At 39.3% G+C, this 26068-nt stretch overlaps 1 protein-coding gene across 6 annotated transcripts in view; it reads right to left on the bottom strand.

Moving 5' to 3' along the window:
- LOC127578695 (nuclear receptor coactivator 3-like) overlaps positions 1-26068 on the bottom strand; it is a 177960-nt gene that overhangs the window by 8789 nt on the left and 143103 nt on the right. For all 6 annotated transcript variants that reach the window (XM_052030984.1, XM_052030983.1, XM_052030986.1 and 3 more), the window contains 12 exons: positions 25063-25167; positions 23848-23988; positions 22822-22969; positions 19804-21115; positions 14779-14950; positions 11907-12107; positions 9668-9898; positions 8369-8498; positions 7609-7780; positions 4939-5244; positions 2590-2691; positions 1662-1884 (listed from right to left, as the gene is read on the bottom strand). In XM_052030984.1, coding sequence (XP_051886944.1) covers positions 1662-1884; positions 2590-2691; positions 4939-5244; positions 7609-7780; positions 8369-8498; positions 9668-9898; positions 11907-12107; positions 14779-14950; positions 19804-21115; positions 22822-22969; positions 23848-23988; positions 25063-25167 — 3243 coding nt within the window. The remainder of the gene's footprint in view (positions 1-1661; positions 1885-2589; positions 2692-4938; positions 5245-7608; positions 7781-8368; positions 8499-9667; positions 9899-11906; positions 12108-14778; positions 14951-19803; positions 21116-22821; positions 22970-23847; positions 23989-25062; positions 25168-26068) is intronic.

Here is a 26068-nt window from a genome sequence, read left to right as displayed (position 1 = left end):
TTTTCTTGTCTGCCTAGACAACAGGCATTAACAGATTAATAGACTGTTCAGGAACAGAGATCACCAAGCAGGTTGCAGGTTTCTCCTCAGCCCACACAAGCACATAAATAAACAGGAAAAACACTGGATAATCTTCAATGACAAGAGACCAATTGATCTTTGTTTCTAAGTTTGGACTCATTGAAACACTGATAGTACTCCATTTATTGCCCTGACTGTTTTGTATGGCAAACGGGTCACAAGCAGAGGCCCGTGAGTCAATGTGATAAAACAAACGATTGGTGCTTACACTTGTCCAAGTGGCTTATCAAAAAATTTCACTCTGCCCACTCCTCAAGATCAGATCCTGAAACTAAATACAATGAAGCTCCTATTGTTTTTTTAACTCTAAGTGATGCAAGGAATAGTAATGAAGGGTGGGGGAATTGTATTAAGAACAGGGAAATGAAGTTACCTAAAACATTCAAATTATTTGAGGAAATAAAATTATGCCTGAAATGCTGATGAGGTGATGGAAAGTTTAAAAATGCACAGCTAAAATGCTTTGGAATTGTAAATTTGTCAATTGCCAAGAGCAGTGATGAACATTGTTCTTTACAAAGATTCATAGAATTATACAGTATGGAACCAGGCCCTTCAGCCCAACATGCATCTGCAGACCAAGTTGCCTACCTGAGCTAGTCCCATTTACCTGCATTTGACCCATATCTCTCCAAACCTTTACTATCCATGTACCTGTCCAAATGTCTTAAATGTCATAATTGTACCTGCCTCTACCACTTCCTCTGGCAGCTCATTCCATATACTCACCACCCTCTATGAAAAACATGCTCCTCAGGTCACTTTTAAATCATTCTCCTCTCACCTTAAATCTATGCTCTCTAGCTTTAGACCCCCCTATTCAGGGAAAAAAAAACTGACCATTCACCTTATCTATGCCCTTCATGATTTTATAAACCTCTATAAGGTCACCCCTCAGCCTCCTTCGCTCCAGGAAAACAGCCCCAGCCTATCCAGTCATTCTTTTTAACCCAAGTCCTCAGGTAATATCCTTGTGAATCTTTTCTGCACCCCCTTTAGCTTAATCACACCCTCCCTATAGCTAGGCGACCTGAACTGCGCACAATACTCCAAGTGCAGTCTCACCAAGGCCAGAATTGGAGAAGCAGAGTTCTTGGAGGCTTGGAGCAGGTTACTGAGCTAGGGTAGAGTGAGATTTTGTAAAAGCAGTAAAGAAATGCTGACAACTATACAAGAGATATTAAAAATAACATTTGCTGGAAAATACTCAGCAGGTCAGGTAGCATCTGTGGAGAGAGAAAAAGAGTTAATGTTTCAGGTCAATGATCTTTCATCAGAACTAGGAAAAGTTAGAGATTAAAAGGTGTGAGATCCAGCAAAAAAACTGGGTTGGAATGGGGGCAGAGATGGAAAGGGAGCATGGGAAGGTCTGTGCTTGGAGTTAGGGTTAAATGACAAAAGAGGTGATGCTGAACATGAAAAATAGTTATCTAAAATAACCAAAGGAATGAAGAACGAATGCTGCAAATGTGTGATAACGTTGAACTCACTGTTGAAGACGGAAGGCCTAATTGGAAGACAGGTAGATAATGCAGATGGGATAGAGTACAATTTAAACCCAAAATAAATGAATTTTATACCATAATTTGCAGGGTATGTGAATTGTTGCGGTGACGCCGGAGTTATCTGAGGACCTCCCATGGGAGCTTCCATGCCAGTGGGGGCTGTTACATTGGGTGGAGGGCTGAAGCCCTGCTGTTGGTGCTGTCGCATGATCATGGCTCGATGCATTATCTGCCTCTGACGAAGCTGTTGACTCAAGAGCTCTCGTCTCTGGGCCATCATCTGTGCGTTGAGAAAGCCCTACAAATGAGTACAGAAGACAACATAAACAGCCCACAGTAATCCACAGACCATTATTAGGATTGGAGCGTGATTGTCTCAATTTATACCATGTTGAGCAGATAGCTCACAGTGTCTAAGTTCTAATGCAGTGGTAGATTACTCGTGGTGTCCAAGTTCTAACACAACAGTAGTTCAGCATAAAATTTAAATAATGTGGAAAATCCATGTACAGAGAAATCCATGTTAACAAAAAACAAATCTGCATAGGATAGGGTTCCTCAGTCTCTGGACTGATCGAAATTGTTTTTTTTATTCCCTGCAGATATTGATGTAATTATACTTTGGTAACTGATGTAACTTTCACCAAATCTCATTGATTCATTGATTGTCATCTTCTCATTCTAAATGTAGTGACTAGAAATTACACTTTTTGAATCTAAAACTGTTCATGGCCTGTTTTCTCAAGGAAAACTGTGTGCAGAATGGGTACAGTGATAACACAGGAGACGTCAGAAGTCATTATAAATGGATTCAGAAGACTCATTATTCTGCAAATTCAGATTATAAATACAAGTTATGCATCTCAATGATGAAAAAACTATGCACACATGTGCCCACACACCCAGAAACACATTTAACAATTAGCCTATGGGGGAAAACAATATTATTTTTGTAAAAACAGATTAATATTTTGAGAATAAAAAACTGAAGATGAGTCATTACCTGTGTCACCATTTGCTGTTGGATGCCTGGTCGGAGAGTTGGATTGACCATACTGGGATTTTCCAGTTTGACTCCAAGGGACTGACGATTTGGATTCATAAGCTTCAAAATACAAATATGAATAAAGTATTTCCAATTCTGATTCAAATATACATTGCACTCCACATCAATGCAGCATAATTTTATCTGCCATATTTCCAAGGGGCATATGACCAACGACTACTTTTTCATTTGTTATTTTCTTAACTAAAGACAAGTTTGAATAATCGGTTTACTTTTACCACCAATTCAACTATCAAGAATTGCCACCTTCCATTCACCCAAATGAAAAACAACAGCAGTAGTACTCAAAGTGACCAGGTAGCCCAAGTACAAGAAATCAGATGGATTTCTCTCTGCATGGGGAAATGACAAGTCAGAACGACCCCCTCTGTCCAAATGGCAAAAATTGTAGCTTTTCCATATCCGTATTTGGTTGCAGAGCAATCTTTGCAAATTTCTAAAACAACAGATTCAATGGAGATACTGAACTCCATCAGCCCCAATAAACAAAACAAGAGGTCCACAATTCGTGGCTGATGAAGAACCTTACCAGTGGTAAAAACCAAGAAAATATATCACACTATTGCATTTGGCTGTGATAGTTTTTGGGGGGGGGGGGGGGGGGGGGGGGGAGAGGGTGGGGCAAGGGTGTGCATATTTATGCTGGTAATATTTTTCATTTCTCAGATACCCAAGAATGTAATTGACATGAATCAGACATAGGGAAGCCAATGACAAAAGAGATTCTGCAGATGCTGGAATCTGGAGCAACAAACACAAGATGCTGGAGGAACTCAGCAGGTCAGGCAGCATCTAAAGAGAGACGGAAAACTTCTTCAGGACCTGCTGAGTTCCTCCAGCATTTTGTGTGTGATAGGGAAGCCAGTGTTGGTATTCAAACACTTTACCTGAATATCGTCAGAACAAATTATGTTGAGAGTATGAATTTTTCCACTGGCAAGTTACTATGCATCTTCAATGACAATAAGTGGTCTAGTAGAAAAAGGGGTTTCATTTTCAGAAAGGAATATTAAAATGCCATAATTTGTTCAAGAAATTCAATGTTTTTTTAAACTTAAAACCTGAATACGAAAAACAGAAAATGCAGGTGATGTTATTTCTGTGGAGAGAAACTGTAATGAAATTTTATCTATTTAAAATGTTAAGCCAGTTTCTCTCACTTCAGTTGCTACCAGATCTGCTAAGCACCCAGAGCATTTCACATTCATTTCAATTTCAAACCTCTTATGATTTGAAAACATAAACTGACACGATCAGAAAGTAAAAAATACAAAAATAGAATTTCTGAGCACTGCGAGTAACAATGGCCCAGAAATTCAATGATATTAAATGTATTATACACATATGAAATGGATGTAATACATTTTAAAATGTAGGTGCACCTCAACCCATATTGGTAAAGGCATAATAGGTTTGTCTGGAATAGACCTCAGGTGCTTTGCATGTGTAATTCAGAGAACAAACATTCCTTTGCCTCCGTAATCACACTGGGTTGCTTGAATGCACCGTAGCTGGTCCAGGGCAGAATGCTTAACAGAATATTTATTGACAACATTAGCCAAAGAATTAGCAGGGTGGGCTAGGGTACATCTTTGTGTACAGCAGACCACTGTGCAGCATAGTTTGTCAATTTATGAAGAAAACAAATTTAACATGTGGAAGAAACTACAGAAGTGTCTCCCAGTAAAGGCAGGGTAATTTCTTAACAAAAATACAATGAATGAAGGATAGTTAAATAAAAATTATGTGCATTGAATTATTTTAGTCATTTAACTCCACTGTGGTTAACAGACTTAATCAACAGTTTAATTATACAAGCTTCTCCAGTCTGGCTTGAAGTAATTTGGTCAATAAGTGTAACCTTGAAAGGTCTTTGTACAATCTAACCATAAACTTTCTAAGGGCTGTTGTAGACTTGCACCAAAAATAATTAACCTTAAGATGATTAGGCAGGTGCACTAATGCTTCTTCTACATTAAAATCATGGACTATTGATGGCTTCTGTTTGAGGACCTTCTCTAACAGCATCCTTCCAATTGTTCTCCCAAGATTCACCTGATGGCTACAATCAGTATCCAATGGGCCCATATTCACATATCATTTACACTTCAGCAAGCAGGTGCCTGTCAATCACTTGTCTAATATATGTGAGGCCCGACTTCGAGGCACCGCAAATTTGTTTCTGGGACCTGTCCTTTCTTTGTGATCAAGACCAAGCACTGAAAAAGTTAACAAGATTAAACATCTTCAATATGAAAATCTGAATTCCAGAAAAGCTGCTCTTACCTGCTGTTGTCCTTGTAACCTCTGCTGAAGTTGAAATCTAAGTTGCTTGGGAGCAGAAGCATTCATCATACGATGCCGAGCAAAGTTTGCTCTGGCATGGATGTTGGGAAGGGGAAAGCTGCTTTGTTGACCCATTTGATTCATCATGGGATTAAAACCTGGTTGCTGCCCCTGCATGGAAGGATAACATCCTTGTGCTGGACCAGCCTGTGAAGGAAATGGCTGACTGTACATAGCTTTTTGTTCTAACATTATGGCTGTGTCTTGTCCCGAGAACAATTCTGAGTGTGCCTCAAGAGGCTGAGCCTAGGCAGCAAAAATAACAAGGGTTAATTCAATTAATTTGCAAAACCTTAAGATAAAGTAACTCAAATATTCATGTGCAATATCTTCAGCAAACTATAATTCATAAATTCAAGTTCTATATATAGACAATAGCCTAGTTTGTGGTACAAAGCCATTTCTCTTCTAGATTTGTCAATCTAATACAACATTGCAAACATTCGTTTTCAGAACATTTACATGTGAAGTGGTGAACAAGTCACACACACACACACACACACACACAATTGTAATACTACACACAAAGTGTTCATGTACTGCATTTTGATGTTTTTTGCTAAAAGTGTGCAGACCTTTGCAGGACAAGTAAAAGAGAATTCCATTGAGTTGCTTAGAGACAAATTTTCATTAAAATATGGAGGGGAGAAATTGGTTGGTTCAATGTAGGCACAAGAGGCAGACATAAATGCAACAGGCCCCGAGCATAACCTGGAGTTAGTATTGTGGGCTCATTTCTAGAACAATGCCAATGTACTGAGTTAAATGGATAACCATTGCAATTCCTCAGTCAAGCCTAATACAAGATTGACCAACTTGATCATTGAGAAGGTCCAGAGTAGGAATGTGGCAAATAAGAACGGAATGGGAGTGAAGAAGTGAGAGCCAGCAGTGATAGTTGTATCTCCACAGAGCCAGGTCAACATCTGCTCCTACCAACTCCATATTTAGTTAACTGAAAGTGAATTGGAATTCACTCTACTTTTTGAGTCATTTCACAGCAAGGACTTTAGGCACTCACTTCATAGATTGGACACCAAGTTGTCTGCCAATTTCTGATTCTCTTAAGGTGCACGGCTAATTCTATAATTTGATAATTTTATGCTATAATCTCACCCTGAAAACAAATAACAAACTCTCCAACTGAATGGAGTATCACATTTATCCATCTCCAACTGAATTTTGTTGGGGCAGTTAAATGGAGTAAAATAGTCCTACGAAATGTTTAATGCACTCTCCACTGCAATATAAAAGTTACACATAGGACTTGTGCATTTACAGATGGTGCACTGTCTTCGGTCTGACAGCAAGCACGGTGAGGTGAATTTTGAAAATATATTTTGATTGGCCATAAAATGTGCTAAAATTAGGGGGAGAAAGTATACAAATGGCCTTCCTTATTCCTCCACCATTTGTCAAATCAGTCTCCTTTAAACAATTGAAGACTTTGTGACTATAATGTGCTCCATTTCAGCAAAAAATAGGGAATTGTTAAAATAAAAACTTTATTCTTCAAAACAGCTTGAGCAATTATTACAAAGAACGGAGGGTGGGGTGACATCATTTATGCTTATGAACTTCTGTTGAACACATCATTTCAGCTAACTCTGATTCAGAAGGCAGGTACATAAGTTAGGTGGAATGTTGGCAGATGGTGTTTGATCCCGACAAGTGGAAAGTGACGTGTTTTGGGAAGTCAGATAAGGGTAGGACATGTACAGTAAATGGTAGGGCGCCAAGGAATACTGATAAACAGAGGGACCTTGGGGTTCAAGTCCACAGTTCTTTGAAAGTGGAAACATGTGTAAATGGAGTGGTAAAGGCATATGGCATGCTTGCCTTCAAAGATCAGGGCAAAGAATATGAAGCATTGGGACATTATATCGCAACTTCACAAATCACTGGTTGGACTACACTTGGAGCATTGTGTGCAGTTCTGGTCACTACACTACAGGACGAATGTGATTGTGCTGGAGAGCGTACAGGATGTTGCCTTGATTGGAAGACTTATGGGGAGAGATTGGAGAAATTGGTTACGTTTCCCCTGGAGCGAAGGAGGCTCAGGGATACATAAAATTATAAGAGGCACAGATAGGCTAAATAGTCAGAATCTTCTTTCCATTGTAGGGGTATCAAAAACAAGAGACGATATATGATTTGAGGGGGAAGTTTTTTTTAAAAGTACACAGAATGTGGTTGATATCTGAAACACGCCGCCAGTGGGTGTGATGGAATCTGATCTTCAGGGAAATTTTATCTATAAACTAGTACATTAATTAATGGAATCTCTGAATACATGTCATAAATGCATGTCTAAACCCGGTTAAGCAACACCTGGCTGTTTAACTAGTGATACAGGAAGTAAGCCAGCAAACGTCTCAATGAAGAACATTGTAGCAGCAAAATGGAATTAATATCAGGTAACTTTTTGGCATGCAGAGTGGGGAGGCGTATAAAATGCTGATTTAAATGCTGTTGAAGCCAACATTGCATAGCATTTCATAACCTATGTTGTTAGACAATGGACAGCTTGAGCATAGCAGATGGGTCGTTACATAGAAAAGTGCACATAGCAATCAAAGAAAATACATGAAGGATTAATTATTGTACCTGACTGATAAGATCTGGAATTCCTAATGCCCTGTCAATTTCTTCCAGCCCCATTTCATCTGCATTGCTCAGCAGCGTGTCCAACTGATCCAGTAGAGCCTTCTCATCATTCTGAGCTTCGGCAGTAGTGGGAGGGCAAAGAAGATCATCCAGGGAGCTTCCAAATGGTTGCCTGAAACAAACCATTTACCACCAAATACATCACTGCAGTTACAAACTGGTAATCAAATATTAACTTGAGTTAAAGGAGCATAACAGAACTATTTTAGCAGGTGAATCTAGGAGGTCTTGATCATCATCTGCAATGTGCTGGAGCCACGCAAATGATGCCATGAAAGTCTCCTGATTGCACAGCAAGTATGGGCAGTCACAAAAGTGTTCCAATAGCGCACAATATCACAGCAACAAATCATTAGCTTGCCACTAATTAATATCAAAGAGGCCTCAAAGATACCTACAATGGAAAAGTATTAGCATAAGTGCTACTTACAAAGCCCCAGAGGTAGACTTTTACTCTGCCCATAACTAATGCTACATTTGATAATGCTCAAGCACAAATAGAAGAGTATTCAGCTCTCGTTCCTGCTCTGATATTCAATGCAATTATGTCTGATCTTTTAACCCAGTGCCAAATGAAACAAACATAAAATAAATCCATCAAAAATTAAAGACCAACTGATTCTAATGTCAACATGTATCCTCAGTTTTATATCAATCTAAGCAAGAAGCCCAACCAAATTAGCTTCCATCACAGACTAACCTGTTTTGATTGCCTGAAGGCCCTTGTTCCATCTGAAGAACACCTTCTGGCCATGAAGTAGGTGGATTGGCTGGACCCTGTTGTTGCCCAAACTGGGGACCTCCAACTCCCATATCCATTTCTGAAGATCCTGGGTAATAAGGTACATAGACCACAAAATTAAGTAAATTAGCAGACCATTAATCTTATTTCCTTCTCCACACTCATCCTCTTACATAGATGAAATTAGACAAATGTGTTTCCCTCCTACTTCTTCTTGAAGAGCGAAACAACTGCTCCAATTAGTGAAACAAAAATATAAACAGCTAATACACAAAAAAAGCAATGGAAGTCCTAACTTAAGAAATTAGCTACACTAAAATATTGTAATTGCTGGAAAAGCGAAGAACTGAAAATTCCAGACTTAGCAGGTCTGCAGAAGTAACAGAGTTAGCATTTCACGTCAATGACCTCTCATCAGCACTGGGAATAGAGATAAAATAAGTTTGAAGAAAAAGAGGGAGGTGAGGAAAAAAACAAATAGATCTGTGACAGGGTGCAAGGCATGAAAGATTATATGACAAAAAGGGCAAGATGGAAGTTGAAAGAAAATAGGCAGTCTGAGAGGTGCAAATGCAGAATAATTATCTGAAATGATCAAACAAAAAGAATACTACAAATAAAAATGCTGAAAATGGTAATTATCTAAAGTTGTTGAACTGTGTTAAATTTAGAAGATTGTTATATGCCTCATCAGAAGATTAGGTACAGTCATAGAGTAATACAGTATAGAAACAGGCCCTTTGGGCCAACTTGTCAATGCCAACCAAGATGGCCATCTGAGCTAATCCCACTTGCCCGCATTTGCTTCATTACAACAGTGCAGAAGCCAGGAAGGTGGTCAGAGTGGGAGTGAGATACAGAATTAAGATAACAAGTCACTGAGTGTTCAAGATTTTGCTTATGGACTGAATAGAGGTGCTCTGCCTAATAGTCATCCCATCCACGTTCTCCCTTTCTCTGTACTTTCAAACTTATCTTTAACTATTCCCAGTTCTAACTAAAGATTATCACCCTGAAACATTAACTATTTCTCCCTTCATAAATACGACTTGACCTGTTGAGCCTTTCCAGCAGTTTCTGTTTTTATTTCAGTTTTTCAGAATCTGCAATATTTTTATTTTGTGTTTAGCAATCAGCCTTTATTTAAATAAGCTCCATTTTATTCTTCAGTCAAACTGCTGAATTAAGAAGAGATGGACTCCTTTTCGAAGAGATGGGTTTGGGGAAGCAGGGGAGAGAAAAGAGACAACAACTTACTCATTCCCATCATCTGTTGCTGGAGTAATGTTCTTGCACTGGACTGGCCATTAGATCGCATCTGCATTCCAAGTGAGGAGTTAGCCACCACACCCCTTTGCATTGATGAGCTATACTCTGCACCTGGTCTGATCATGGACACAGGTCCTGTGTTTCCACTAGAGTTTTGCAGACCCCACTCTCCAGTGGCCATCGCTGTTTGCTGAGCAATACTCATATTGCCTTGCGCACCTGGTGGAGTACAATGTGCTGCAAAATGACTTTGAATAATGAAAAGTCCCAAGTTATCTCATACGTTCTGACTGTAAGAAGAAAAGTGAATGCAGCAATATTCTTCTGTAATATTTGCTAAGGTGACAGAAGTCCACCACAGAACATTCACTTTGGTTCACAGTGCATATGTATATAAATATTTTGTTCAGATGATATTTTACCACCAGCATCACTCCGAAATAGAATGTCCCAAACAGCAAATGAAAGAATGAACATAAAATAGTCCATGGTTTTGTTTGAGGGAGGCAGCTGGCCACAACACTGTGATAGTTGCTTTTTTTTGCTTTCCATCCACCTAAAATAGCTCAAGGCCAGAACTCAACATCTCATTGAAAAACAATGCAGTGATGTCTCATTTCAACAGAAAACAAGACAAGACTTGCTTTCTGCTGAAATGAGACATCACTATGTTACAAAAAAGTAGACAGATAGGGTGAATGAGTGATAGTTAGAAGACAACAAGCAAAGATTAGGGATACAAGGACACTTTTTGATGAATGCAATTAATAGCTTTCCATTGGGGAGGGGGAGGCACTCTTCACATTATAGGAATAATATTGCAATTTATTGCTGACGATACTAGATTCTGAAACATTAACACAGATTACCAGCAGGGTGACATTCCAGGCAAACAAGATGGTCAAATAGACAAGTCCAATATACTAAACTGTAAAGGGGAAAAGAGGGAAAAAATATCTTAGTGACTGAATCTTAAATAGACTGTAGGGCAGTTGGACTACGTCATGGAGACATTCAAGTCATTAAAGACTCAGCTTGAGTACATACAACCATGAAAAAGAAAATTATATGTTGGAATTCAAGGCAAGCCCATGAGGAAAGTTTCTACATCTTTGAAAACACTACTTCAGTTGTTCAGCTGGTGAATAAGCACAAGCTCCCTGTTGTTACTGCAAACTTTGAACAGTTATTTCAATTATTCAAAGGGCCAGGGGTATGAGTTACTAGAATGTAAATCTTAGAACTCTAGAAGAACCATTTTTTTTCTATTCCTATCATTTTGTACACTGGGTTCTCAACAGAACTGTTGTGAATAGGGAAATCAAGTTTATTTCCATCAAGCCCATTCTCTCTACAGAAAACGTACAACTTGTCCAAATGTGCAATTAACTGTCTTCCTGAATGAGTAAAACATTGAAGATAAAGCTCATGCAATTTTCTCAATTGGCTCGAATTATACAACCAAGAATTCAGGAATAATGAGCTATCTTCCAATTGGACACTGAACCAACCATCCTCAGGAGATTGTAAAAGTACCATAACACTCTTTTCAAAGAGCAGGTAAGTTATCCCTGATGTACAAGCCAGCAGTTATCTATCAATCAATATCACTAGAAACATCACCTAATCATCATCCTATTGCTGCTTCTGGAGCTTGCTGGATGCAAATTGGCTGTCATTATTCTTATACATCAAGAGTGAGTGCACTTCAAAAGGCCATCACTGAGTGAAAAGTGTATTATTCCATTCTGAGGTCATGAAACTACAAAAGTGCAAGTTCTTTCTTGTTTTCTTTTAGAAACTGAGCTACAGGAATTAAATAGATGTGTCAACAACTAAACAATAATCCTAGCAGTTTTCAACCTATTTGGCTTTAAGAATTTGATCACATCTATACTTGTGAGCTGCAGTGCATTCTTATTCAGTTATTCAATGACTCATTCCTTAGTATGTTAATCCATTTCCTAGTATTTTGACTCTAGTCTCTTCCTTACAAACCCAGAAAAAGATTCTTCTCTGTACTATGCAGATTATAAGCATATTTTTCAACAAAACTTATTTTTGTGACATAATATGATTTTTTTTTAACTAATGGGATACTTCAAGTCTGCGTGAGCAAAAAGCAAAGGTGAACAATGCCTGTAACACCAAGATCTTGTGTGTTACGTCCCCCCAGTGGATTCACAAAGTCAGAGTGCTCAATATACTTAGCAAAGGGGAAACATACCTGCACTCCCCACAAAACTCTCTTGGCTGCCTCCCATTCGGTTTGCCATCATCGCTTGCTTTGCCATCATTCCATAAGGGGTGTTGCTTCTTAGAGATGGGCCAACTCCTGCACTGGCCTGGCCCTGAGTGTTAACATCCAATGACATGGCTCGGTTAAACCGAGGTCTGGAGGATTGCATAGGTGGTGGACTGCTTAAAGCTAGTAGGATTGGCACAAAGAGATATCCTGTTAGAAGTGTTAAAATGTAATACAATAGGAATATGAAGCAAATATGAAAAACACATGCAAAATAAAATTTTGTTACTCTGTATCTGTTCAAACATTTTATAGCCCAGAGGGAGGCCATTCTACCCATTATCTGTACTAGTTGTTAACAACAACACTGATTTCCCATTACCATCCCCTTTCCCCAAAATATCATCTTCATGTCCATCATTGTAAAGCACTCTTAAACAAAAATCATAACATTCAGTAGAGGCTTTTAGTTTAAATTTAAGCGAGATGAGGAATACAAAGTCCAATTTATGCTAGCTAAAGGAACGTCTGATTATTATATATAGCCCAAGGGGCAAAAATAAACTCATGATGATCCACTTCAAAAGTAATGGGGAAAAAAAAAAAATCACTGATTATTATAGATAGAGGAAAGACAAAAATATTTTATAAGAGTAAGTGAATGTTTTTCTTAAGGAAAATGTCATGGTATCATTATGAATAATTGAAAAAAAACTAGTAAGCATTTGTCAGTGATGGCGATTAGTCCAGATATTTGCTTTAATTATGTGAGAATTCTTCTTCCTCAATAACGTATCCAAACCATTTCCCAAATGGAAGTCACCAGTATTTCCTTTTAAAATGAAAACTATATATTGAGTCAGCAGAAGCAAAATAAGAAAATTTTGTAATAAACCCTACAATTAAGACTGATGATTGATCTCACTGTTGAAAAGTACACTAAGTAGCTTTTAAACTATGAGAGAACATCAAGTCCATAAGTCCATAAACAGTACTCCCAAACTGGTTGCAAAAATCCTGCATGTTTATATAATTCAAGAATCGCATTTAATGAATTTCTTTGCCAATATTCACCCCAATCACCATGACTAAACTAAGTGGTAATTTATCTCATTGATGGTTGGGCATCAGCTAGTTGCTTCATTTGCTGGGGAAAAAAGAAATGATTATTCTTGAACCATAGGAATTTAGAGGGCATGAAACATTTTGTGATATTCTGAACACAAACATTGAATTAACACAAAAACTAACTTGTGTTTTGCTGAATAATGAAATTCTTTCTTTAAAAAACTCTCAATGTGAGATTTTCCTCATTTCAAAAATGTTCTTGTCATAGTCTGAATATTTAATTAGAGTACGAATGAATGAACATTTGATTTCATTGAAGGAAACAATATCAATATAATTTTCTACAAAAAGCAGCACAGGCAGTCCCATTTGCCTTGTTTTCAAAAATAAAGCCAATGACAAAGTATTTTTTATGGAATTAGGTTAAAGGATAGGTTCACAATTCCATCAATGTTGTAGATATGTACAAGTAATTTAATCCAGATAACCTAATTGCTTTCCAAAATAAATTCTTTAGATTGCATGAAATTCTCAGACCAGGCATTTGACTTATTCAGAATTAAAATCAGAAGCAAAATTGCTGCTGAAGTTTATTATCCTAATTTTCAGTTCCTCCATCCCATCCAAAATGTATTCAAAGTTCATTGTGCATGATTCAAACTGGGCTTGCATCTGCTCCAAGTGCAAAATGTTATCCTACTCCTAATGTGGCACTACGTCAAGGATGCCACTTTACAGCCCCTGCAACTTGAAATAGGGATTTCTACCAAAATGTATTCAAAGTTAATTGTGCATGATTCAAACTGGGCTTGCATCTGCTCCAAGTTCAAAATGTTATCCTACTCCTAATGTGGCACTGCGTCAAGGATGCCACTTTACAGCCCCTGCAACTTGAAATAGGGATTTCTACCATATTTGAAATGGGGATTTGATACTGTACAATGGCAGCAATCAAAGTGCCTCCAGTTCTGATCCAAGCCTCCAGAATCCCAAGTCCTCCAGTCTTTGTTGCGTGATTCCATGGTACTTAGCCAAGGGCTGGTTGCAAAGCTTATGATCATCTCTTAAAAGCGGCACATTAAGCTTTAGGGAATTAAAGTGATTTGGGATGGCCAGGAAAGCTCCCTATTGTGTAATTAGCACAGCATCCTTTGAGTCATCCTGCTCCCTCAGCAAGTGAAGCCTAGATATCCAAGGACGACATAATACAGATATGGACCTACATTGTGAACTAATGTATCTCATATGATGTTGGCCTATAAAAGATAACATGTCTATGAAAGCTAATAGATTGTTTATTTATGACAACTTTGATCTCATAAAGAAGAAGTGTTTGTTTTTAGGATTGAGAGCCAAGCAATGAATAAGAACATAAAGGAAATTACACGCTGCTGTAATACTCTATCCAGAAATAGGCATTTCCACATAAACAGCACTTCCCTCCAACCTACCTTTAATATATTCCACCCACTTCTAGAGAGGAGACTTGTTTTTCATTTGGGCTCATTCCCCTTTTACACATTAGGCCTTCTAACAATATACTGATTTCTCTAAGACCAACATCATACAACACTCCACTACCAAATTATCATTTCCCCAATCCTCAAATAATTTCACATCATAGGGATTGTTGTAGCCCAATTCTTCAACTATTAAGTATTTCATTTATGATTTAATACACCTTCAAAAGACCAAAGCCTCCAGCAGACTCTGACAGCAGGTGGAGCAGCTTTGCTTCCTGTAAAACTGAAGTATTATTACAGTGCAAGTAATAAATGCAACTTACTGCCACGGATTTGTTTTGATGTCCCTGGGGAAGGTGAGTGACCTCTTTCAAATGCCATGGCATCCTGAAACATTGCTTGTTTGTTTATCATGGAGCTACTGTTCCCAGAATCTGTGTAATACTGGGGCAAGTCACCCAGAATATCATCTAAAGTATCCAATTCATTGCTTGCCTAAAATACAACATAGAAGAAAAGTCAGCATTATTAGTTTAAGACCAACTGCAAATTAATGGTAAATAAACACCATTTGTTTGCTCAAAGCACCAGAGAACCAAATGTAGTATTTCTCTTTGTTTAGGTTCAACAGAGGAATCCTTTCATGAACTATTTTATCTAAAATCCTAGTGCATAATCTGCTTGCTTTAACCATAAATAGGTCATTTACAAAGAGCCCCTGTCACCAGGACTACAACGAGAATAACTACATGATTAAATGCAATCACCAAGAGAATATAATAAAATATTGCCCAAGCAGACATCAAAAGAACAGGTAAAATAGAGGCACAATTGCACAAAATGCAACTTCCACCAACCCACTACCCATTTCCCTCATACCACCTGTAATCCAAGAGTTTTTTTTATATAAGTTCTAGATATACAGTGGCATGCAAAAGTTTGGGCACCCCGGTCAAAATTTCTGTTACTGTGAATAGTTGAGTAGAAGATTAACTGATCTCCAAAAGTCATAAAATTAAAGATGAAACATTCTTTGCAACATTTTAAGCAGATTAGTGCATTATTTTTGTTTTGTACAATTTTAGAGTGAAAAAAGGAAAGGAGCACCTTGCAAAAGTTTGGCACCCCAAGAGATTTGAGCTCTCAGATAACTTTTGCCAAGGTCTCAGACCTTCATTAGCTTGGTAGGGCTATGGCTTGTTCACAGTCATCGTTAGGAAAGGCCAGGTGATACAAATTTCAAAGATTTATAAATACCCTGACTCCTCAAACCTTGTCCCAACAATCAGCAGCCATGGGCTCCTCTAAGCAGCACTCTGAAAATTAAAATAAATGATGTCCACAAAGCAGGAGAAGGCTATAAGAAGATAGCAAAGCGTTTTCAGGTAGCCGTTTCCTCAGTTCGTAATGTAATTTAGAAATGACAGTTAACAGGAACGGTGGAGGTCAAGTTGAGGTCTGGAAGACCAAGAAAACTTTCGGAGAGAACTGCTCGTAGGATTGCTAGAAAGGCAAATCAAAACCCCCGTTTGACTGCAAAAGATCTTCAGGAAGATTTAGTAGACTCTGGAATGGTGGTGCACTGTTCTACTGTGCAGCGACACCTGCACAAATACTACCTTCATGGAAGGGTCATCAGAAGAAAATCTTTCCTGCATCCTCACCACAAAATTCAGCTTCAGAAGTTTGCAAAGGAACATCCAAACAAGCCTGATGCTTTTTGGAAACCTGTGGACTGACAAAGTTAAAATAGAACTTTCTGGCCACAATGAGCAAAGGTATGTTTGGAGAAAAAGGGTGCAGAATTTCATGAAAAGAACACCTCTCCAACTGTTAAGCACGGGGGTGGATAAATCATGCTTTGGGCTTGTGTTGCAGCCAGTGGCACGGGGAACATTTCACTGGTAGAGGGAAGAATGAATTCAATTAAATACCAGCAAATTCTGGAAGCAAACATCACACCGTCTGTAAAAAATCTGAATATGAAAAGAGGATGGCTTCTACAACAGGATAACGATCCTAAACACACCTCAAAAGCCACAATGGATTACCTCAAGAGGCACAAGCTGAAGGTTTTGCCATGGCCCTCACAGTCCCCCGACCTAAACATCATCGAAAATCTGTGGATAGACCTCAAAAGAGCAGTGCATGCAAGACGGCCCAAGAATCTCACAGAACTAGAAGACTTTTGCAAGGAACAATGGGCGAAAATCCCCCAAACAAGAATTGAAAGACTCTTAGCTGGCTACAGAAAGCATTTACAAGCTGTGATACTTGCCAAAGGGGGTGTTACTAAGTACTGACCATGCAGGGTGCCCAAACTTTTGCTTCGGGCCCTTTTCCTTTTTTGTTATTTTGAAACTGTAAAAGATGGAAATAAAAAAAGTAATCTTGCTTAAAATATTAATGAAATGTGTCATCTTTAACTTTATGTCTTTTGAAAATCAGGTCATCTTTTACTTGCTTAGCTATTCACAGTAACAGAAATTTTGACCAGGGGTGCCCAAACTTTTGCATGCCACTGTAAATAAGCTATGTTCACTGAAATAGAAGTGTTACACATGAGTTTAAGTGAACAGATTTGAAGAGATGGTTCATATTTTAAAGACAATCCTATCGTCTTCTTTTATTGGTTTCTGCAATTATTTGCAAAAAAGAAATTCAACCTATGATTAAACTGTTCTGAACTTTTATGGTTCCAGCATCAGATCCACAGGGTAAATTTGGGACTCAGCATTGCCAGAGGCACACAATTTACATAATTCCACAGTCTGAGCTTCCACTGCTGCAACCAGATGTTGTGTGGCTTTTGCTTGTGTATCTTCAGGTGATGCATTTTGGTTGGGTTTGCAATTGCTAATGTTGTTGCTCAGCACTTCCACACTAGAAAAGATGAGATTCAAATTCTACACAAAACACCAGGCAAGATTGGTCAAAGAGAAACAAAGGACTGCAGATGCTGGAATCTAGACGAAAAACACGATGATGCTGGAGGAACTCAGCAGGCCAGGCAGCATCCGTGGAGAAAAGAAGGCAGTCAACGTTTTGCGTCAGGACCCTTCTTCAGGACCTAAGATAGGAAAAAGGGGAAGCCCAATATATAAGAGGGAAAAGCAGAGCAGTGATAGGTGGACAAAAGAGGGGAGGCGGGGTGGGCACAAGGTGGTGATAGGTAGATGCAGGTAAGAGCTAGTGATAGGCAGGTGCAGGAGAGGAGGGGAGAACAGATCCACCAGCAGGTGGGTAAGGTGAGAGAGGAAAAGAAAAGGTGGAAAAAAAAGAGGCTAGGAATGGGAAGAAGAGAAGAAGCATGGTGGGGTGGGGGTGGAGGGAGGAAGGGGGATTACCTAAAGTGGGAGAAGGCTGAGGACTGTCATATCAGTGATAGTGTGGGAGGGGGAGTTGAAGTGACCGGCAACGGGGAGATGCAGATCGCAGTTACAGACAGAGCGCAGGTGTTCTGCAAAACTGTCACCTAGTCTGCATTTGGTCTCACCAATGTACAGGAGGCCACACTTGGAGCACCGAATGCAGTAGATGATGTTACGGGAGGTGCAGGTGAATCTCTGTCTCACCTGAAAGGACCGTTTGGATCCCTGGATGGAGGTGATGGAGGTGGTGTAGGGGCAGGTGTTGAAGGTGTTGGTCAAAGGCTCCTCTTTGCTACTTGATATTGCCAGTCCTGTCAGAAAGGCAGTGTGCAAAGTACAAAGCATTTCATTGTGTATCCTCATAAGCCATTTTCTAAAGGCCCAAAGTCATCATATTGGTTTTCTTGTAGCTAAATAACTGTGCAGCAGACCCTTCAGCAAGCTCATACCTCCAGTTCTTTCCCTGTGCCAAGGGGCCCACCATGTGCAAAACACCTTGAAACTAACCTGGAAAGTACGCAGAGTCAGTAGCTGAGCTGGTGACTCAGAGTGGTAAACCAAGTGACAGTTTGTCTTCATCTTCAATCTTTTCTCACCTTTATACTATTGCCTGGACAGGCTGCAGTTCTTAGTTAAATGCAAGGAGAAAGGTATGCAAGAGGGAGAGGGTTACTGAGCATATGTAGCTTGTAAACTGGAAGAATGTGATGTAATACCTTCATCACGATTGAAGGACCGTTAGTATATGCAAGCTGGAAGACATGGATGTTAGGCTTTCAGCAATGGTAAGCAACATTAGGGAAACTAATGTCCTCACTAATATTATTGGAAGGGGAGTTGTGAAGATGCATTCACTGGCCCTGAGTGCACATTTAAGATCACTGAACTATTTGCTTCACTGTATCCAGGCCCATGGTACTCAACTTTTGATGCTGACCTCTATATCCAATTCTTCCTACTGTCTTCTATATCAATCTGCATGTTGAAGGATGGGGTTGTTTACTTGGATACAAGACATCTCAACTCCTCCTGCACTAAGACATTTTGTGCAGCGTCAGAAGATTGAAGAGCCCATTATTTGCTATGAAATTATCCAACACTTATAAGCACCTGCTGAGGCCCCTACGCATCTCTCTTTTAAGAGATGCAGGACATCTTAAGATGATGCCATCATTAACCAGATAGATAGTTGAGAAATTGGGCTTCATGCTGATATGATGAGCCAAAGAACATCAGCAATAAGTCTGCAAGTATACCGAAATTGATATAATGATTCCAACGTCCATTATCCAAATTAGATCCCTTTACATACAACTTTCTGAACTGGGCTAGATTAGGCAACCATTTCTTCTAGCACCAAATATCTTCTGATTGAAATTCTGGATTGCAGCTACACCAAAACTTAATCCCTCAGCAAGATGCCACATTTAGAAGAGATGAAGCCATAGAATTAGGGGAAAGAAATAATGCAAAGAAGGGAAACCAGACACATTAGCTGCTTACATATGACCAAGAGGCAATTGCATATTAACAACCATTTATACAGCAATCTAAAGCTTAAGTGATACATTTGAGGACATTTTGAATAATCATTTTTCAAACTATGTCACATCACAAAGTAGGACATAATTGGAAAGTATTGCAAGAGGGATACACTTACCTCTATCACCTAGTAAATCAGAACTATTCACTATGGCAACAATAGATGCATCCAGAGCACAAGGAATGCTGGATAAATCTCTCTTCCAAAGCCTGATTATTAAAACTATTCTGCTGCAACAGCAAACAGCAGCATGCAGGAACAATGAAAGCGAAACGTATAGGAAAAGGAGAGACAACACTGCCTGTCAGGAACTCTGTGTGCAATCTTCCACTATTTGGGTTCTTACATCAAATACCAAACCCTATAACAACCCATATTGTATTAATAAAGCACAGCTACAGCTCATAAACAAACGCAGAATTTTTTTGTGTTACCTGGTCAGTTGGTTCAGTCTTGATGCGCACTTCATCTTTCACTTGTATTGAACCAGACATCTTTGCTGCATTGCAAGGATCCATTTTGTCCATTCTTTCTATTTTGGGCTTAATATCCTTTAAAGTTAGTTCTTTTGGATCATCTTTATCCAACAGGTAGCGCAGTAGTGCATTTTCCTTCTTCTTCGGACTCATCTGCTCTTGCTTGATCACAGCATCACCCACTGGTGTCATGCTACCCGAGTCCTGACACGACTCTTTGCCTGTAGCCTCTGCAGTAAGCTTGGCTACTTCAGCAGGAGAGTTGCCATTCTTTAGCAGCTTGTGCAAAATTTTGTGTTTCTCCTGTACAGAAGAGCCATGCAATGCAGTTGCGGCAGAGCTAGCACCAGCTGTAGTCGAGGTTGAGGAAACCCCTGTTGGACTTGTGATGCCTGCAGAGGAATCCTTAATACTGGAATCCAAGTTGGAGTTTGTTAAAGAGGTCAGCCCCATGTCATCCGAGGGAGAGGTCAACAGCTGCAAAAGCTTTGTGTGGTTTTTGTTCTCATGGAATCTTCTCTGGCCCTCTAAGTTGTCACTGTTACTGAAAACGTTCAGATTACCTTCCTTAACATTCTTCTGCTCAGAATGAGCATCTCTACTTTCTGGTCGACCTACTGTGCTCTCAACCTGGTTATGTTCCCCATAAAGGACAGGAGACTCTTTTATATCCATGCCACCCATCTTTGGTTGCTGGATCAAACTCACATTTGGGGAAGATTCCATTTTCTGACCAGGCGATGATAACGATGATAGGAGTGAAACTCCTAACCCTTCACTAATGGCTTGAAGTGCATTGAGGGAACTACTAGAGAAGGTGCTAGTTCCTGTGCTGTTTACATGTCCCACCGGTGATTGGATCCCACCAGCTGAAGAATATTGACTGGGTCCCATTCGTGGACTTACTCGATGCCTCGGTGAAAGCATCAGGTTCTGCTGGGTGGTGTTCACTCCAGGACTACTGTGTGGGGGGCTGTTCATGGTGAGTGCATAGTTGTTACCCTGTAAACCAGTCGCCTGCATGCTCGGCCCTAGGTTTATTGCACTTGTAGTTCCACTTCCTGCACCAAATCTTCCCATCTGCCCCATAGAACTGGGGTCATTCAAGCTATTTGCACCATAGGTCATGCTGTTTTGAACCGGCATCCCTTGTCCTGTTCCCCCTGATGACATATTCATATTCCCTGTAGAATTTGCATTTGCTGTGGCAAGTGTCTTCATCATTTCTTGCCCCATGTTGGTTTGATTCAACCTGCAACCATTCTGTTCCCTACAAGGAGATCAAAATTATTGGTGGGGGTGGGGGTGGGGGTGGGGGCGGGGTCAGAGGCAACATCAACAATTAAACATGTTCATTGTGAAGACAAAAATCCAAGAAGAGAATTGCAATGTTCACAATTACGATATTTTACTCAATAAAAAAAATGACACATTTCCACATTTTGAATAGCTGAACAGACTTGAAGGGATAAGTGAATATCACCACTGGCTGCCAAGATTCAGCAAACCCTGAGACTGACACGAAAACACCCTACTAATTGTACAGAAAAGAAATGGGCCCTCTGGCCCAACTCACCCATGCCAACCATGATGCCTATCTATGCTAATCCTATTTGCTTGCATTAGGCCTGTATTTTTCTACTCCTTTTTCCCATCCAAGTACCTGTCCAAATGCCCTTTCAACACTGTAATTGCATCTGCCTCTACCACTTCCACTGGCAGCTCATTCCATATAACCACCACCTTCAGTGCGGAAAAACTTCTCCCCTCTCACCTTAAACCTATGCCCTTTAGTTTTAGGCTCCACCATCCTAAGAAAAAGACTGATTATCCATTCTATCTATGCCCCTCTATTTTGTAAACCTCTATAAAGGTCACCCCTCAGGCTCCTACATTCCAGTGAGAATGAACCCAGCCAATCTAATCTCCCCTTATACATAAAGCACCCCCATTCGATATATGACTGAAAGTCATACATGTAATAAAACCAAAAGAAAATTTGTTTCTTTATAACTACTTAAGTGTTCGAACTACAATCCAGTGCAGGAACTGAAAATGACAACTAAGTTGAATTTCACAGCTGATAGCATGAACCCCATATGAACCTTGTGGAGTCGGCCCTCTTGCACTGACCTTGGGTGCTGTCTGTGTGGAGTTTGCACCTTCTTCCAGCTACCTTGCACATCCTAAAGGTGTGTGGTTGGAAGGTTAACTCGCCACTATAAATTGCCCCTACTGTGTAGGTCCGTGGTAGAATTTGGGGGAGTTGATGGGCATATGAGGAGAATAAAAAATGGGATTAAGGCAGGGTTAGTGCAACGAGATAGTTGATGGTGGTGTGGACCAGGTGGACTGAACATCTGTGCTGTATCACTCTACAATTTTTCAAACTTGTCTACACTTGCACAAGCTCTAGAATGAAAGTGATGGAACATTCCTTATTGTAGAAACACAAATACTTCATAGAATCACCAGGTGATAAATAGATAAAAACCAAAAAGGGGGTAGGTATAATAACTAGGGTGTGATACAACATGGCTTCCCACATGGCAGGCTGTGTACCTCAGTTAGGTCTACTGCAGGTCATTAACTCAAAGAAAGGGGCTGCAGAAAGCAAAGCAAATGTGTGCTAAACTCAGTAACCAATAAATATTCTACTCAAGAAGAGTTTGTACAGATACCATAACCTTAGCACTCACACAATTCTCACTCAGAAAGAAGTAGAGAATTAGAAATTTGGGTAGAAATTCATCCTTGGTCACATATGCAGGATATAGCAACGCACGTGTGTTCTACTCTTAAGTTTGGCTCCAGTAACTTCAACGGAGTCCTATTTCAGAAGTGGTATTTTATGTGCCTAGATTGTCATTTAGTACATGCCACTAAGATTTAATTGAAACCATTATATTTCTTTGAGAATCCCTGAGAATTACAGAAAATCTGCAGATTATAACACCAAGATTTGCATTCCCATACCTTTGGAGCAGATGTGTGGAGCCAAAGCCAAGGGATTCATTGGACGCTGGGTTACGCAAAAGCTTGGTCTTGGTTTGTGCAGTAACTACAGTGCCATCTGACAAGGAGAACCGATAAAGTGGACTCTCAGCTTGACCTTGCATCAAGGCTAAATAGGAAGAAAAACATTGAATGTTCTCATACAAATGAACAGACACTATAAATCTAAAATTTATGGAATAGTAGAGCCACCGATGTAACAAGTGAATTCTTCAAAACTTTGACTGAGTTTACTATTACACATTTTATATCATGGTTTTCTCAGTGAATGCTACCTCACGGCATGGGATTAAGGGTGTGGATAAATTACAACCATAGACATCTTCCTTCAAAGAGGATACATTTCCTTAAAGTTGGGATGCTCTAGCCATCTGCTTTGTTTTATCAATATTTTCTGTAATAATGCATTTTAATTTATCAAAGGGCACTTAGTACACTCTAAAATAACTAGATCAGGTGGCCTTTGATGTACTCCAGGTTCAATTAATTTAGTATTAGGCAAGTCCATTGTGCCAGTCAGAACATACTAAATACTCAAATGAAGAATAGATTGGAACACACAACAGTAATCACATTGCCATCAAGTTGGGAAAGCTACAAGCATGGTTTTCAGCAAGATAGCTGAAGGTAATAGGTAGTGATTAATTAATCAACTACAATGAGGCAAAAAAAAATTCATCAGATTTTGTAATGTGCCAGTGAAGTTGAGAACCAGAACATCAAAGAGCATTTAGCTTCAATGCACCCTTTAATATTTCAGATATATTTTCCTGAGGGAGCGTGAGTAATTTATTAAACTGCACCATCTTTGAGCTGTAATGATGTATTTACTTGTAATAAAACTGTGGTTGAAATCATGCCTTGCTTTTGAAAACTCCCACCTCACTATTATCAATTCTCTTTAGGAAATATCTGCTTGCACATAATTACTCCTCACAATTCATCAACTACTCATTTCTAGATTAATGCGATTATAGAGCATTTCACCTTCTTGGTAATGTCTTTTCAATGACCAGGGCTGTCCATCATTATGGTGAAAGAATCTCTGAATGCATCTTCTCACAAGATCTTCCCAACCTGGCTTCATCGAGGCACGTAGGGAACTTGGATCAATTGAAGTTATCTTGCCTAGAAATAGAAGGGAAAAGGAACTTCATGTAAATCCACTCCAATATTGGAACAGAAAAAGTAAAAGGATTGTGACCAATATGTACCACTAATATTCACTTCCACCACCACTGTGGCTGCAGTGTGTACCATGTACAAAATATACGACAGATAATCACCTAGGCTACTCCAAAATCTGTAATCACCCCCATCAAGGTCAGGAACAGCATCATCTCCAGGTTCCCTTCTAATTTGCAGACCGTCCCAATTTGGAAATATGACACCAATCCTTAAACTGGGTCCAAACCCTGGAACTCACAACACAAAAGTTATGTGGGATTACCTTAACAGGAAGGTTAGCAGCAGCTGAGGAAGGTGGCTCACCATCACTTTGCCAAGGGTAGTTAGGGATATTGGCTTTGCTAGTGATGCCCACGTCCCAAAAAATGAACAAAAGGGGAAAAAATTGCAATATGATTGTGCAATATTGCAAAGGTGAGAACAAATAGTTTTGGCCATGGGAGCGTTGAAGTCAAACTCATGGTAGAACACCAACAATCTGCATGATCAGATTTGACAAATAATTAGCCGGGGAAGGATATAAAACAGATGCATGAAATGTTCAGTTTTAATTACCAAGCCTTAAGCTACCTAAAAACAAACTGCTGGCTGACTAGCTTTGAATGATTTGGGCCTCAATGTCACAATGAACCCTCAATCCACATAGGTTAGTCTGAACATTGAATCTAAAAAAAAATTACAATGGGGAATGCAATTCAGAAATGTATTTTAAAAAGCAAAAGTAACAAGAATAAATGAGGGGAGAGGCTAAAAAAGCCAAGATTTTAAGAATATTGTTATAAGGTGATTAACAGTCATACAGCAATTTTCAAAATGCATACAATTTATTTTCAAATAGTCAGGCAAGAGAGCGTACAATCCCTGTTAGCCTCAAGCTGCTAAAGCTTTAAATGAATGCTATTAACATAAGTAACACCTTTTCATAAAATGAATTTAACGTTACCTGTATTAAATTCAATGTTTTAGAGCCATGGTAGAACTTATGTATTAGGTATAATTTCTCAGTGTGCTCACCTGTCATGTCATGTCTTGTGACAAAGCTTTCAGGACTGGTGGGGAATTGTGATCTTTCCACTGGTGTAATCCGTCTCGCTACACAAATCATACAGGACTGAAGATCTAAAGCAACAAAATCAGACTTTGGTTCCACTTTCCACAGAATAATCAATTCAATTCATAAAGTATTCTTCATTACAAATAAATATCATCTCACTTTACTTATTTCCCTGGCAAATGGCAATAACAGGTCAAAACAGACAGAAAAAGGCAGCTTATCCAGTCATCCCATTGAGACAGCAGACCTTTACAGCTGGTAATAATAAACTAATTAGTCATCAAATTGACTAAGTTTAATGAGTTCGAATTCAGATCAAAAAGTGGGCCATTCACAAGCACCTTGAAGCTTGCCTGAAATCCAAGCAGTTAAAAGAATCTTCCACATTGCACCCTAAGTGTGTGGCAAGTTAGCTAACCTCATTTCCTCTTGAGTTGCAGTGGTGGTGTTGTCGTTGGGTCTCAGTGTTGCTGAACTTGGGGAAGGAAAATCAGGTGTGGAAATCTGGGGTGCTGCTTGTAATGAGCACTGAATGGGGATAGTGCCAAATTTACTGGTGGTATTGTCTAAGATGAGCTCATCCATCAGGCTTCACAAAAATGGTGTACATGAAATGGTGCGGGAAATAACTGATGCCCAAGGAACCAAATCTTAGTATGTTACTGCCAGCAGAAATTATTCCCTTTATGAGAGATAGATTACTTTCAAATGTTAAATTTTCCACATTGAGTATTTTCTGTTAATATCTTAATTTTCCAATTTCTCTTTCTATTTTTATAGACCAGTGATGAAAATGATAATAACCAATTTATATATCTATTGACATTGCATTTAATCTAATATAAAATGCAGTAATTAGAACTGCCTGTCTGGATGGATGATCAAGTAGTAATAACAGCCAATTTGAATTAGGAAAACAACTAGTCCAAGTTGAGCTACAGGAAACAATTAGCAAACAATGGCCTG

Source organism: Pristis pectinata, chromosome 16 (genome assembly GCF_009764475.1).
Source record: "Pristis pectinata isolate sPriPec2 chromosome 16, sPriPec2.1.pri, whole genome shotgun sequence".
Classification (NCBI taxonomy): domain Eukaryota; kingdom Metazoa; phylum Chordata; class Chondrichthyes; order Rhinopristiformes; family Pristidae; genus Pristis; species Pristis pectinata.
This window is presented reverse-complemented; position numbering and strand designations above follow the sequence as displayed.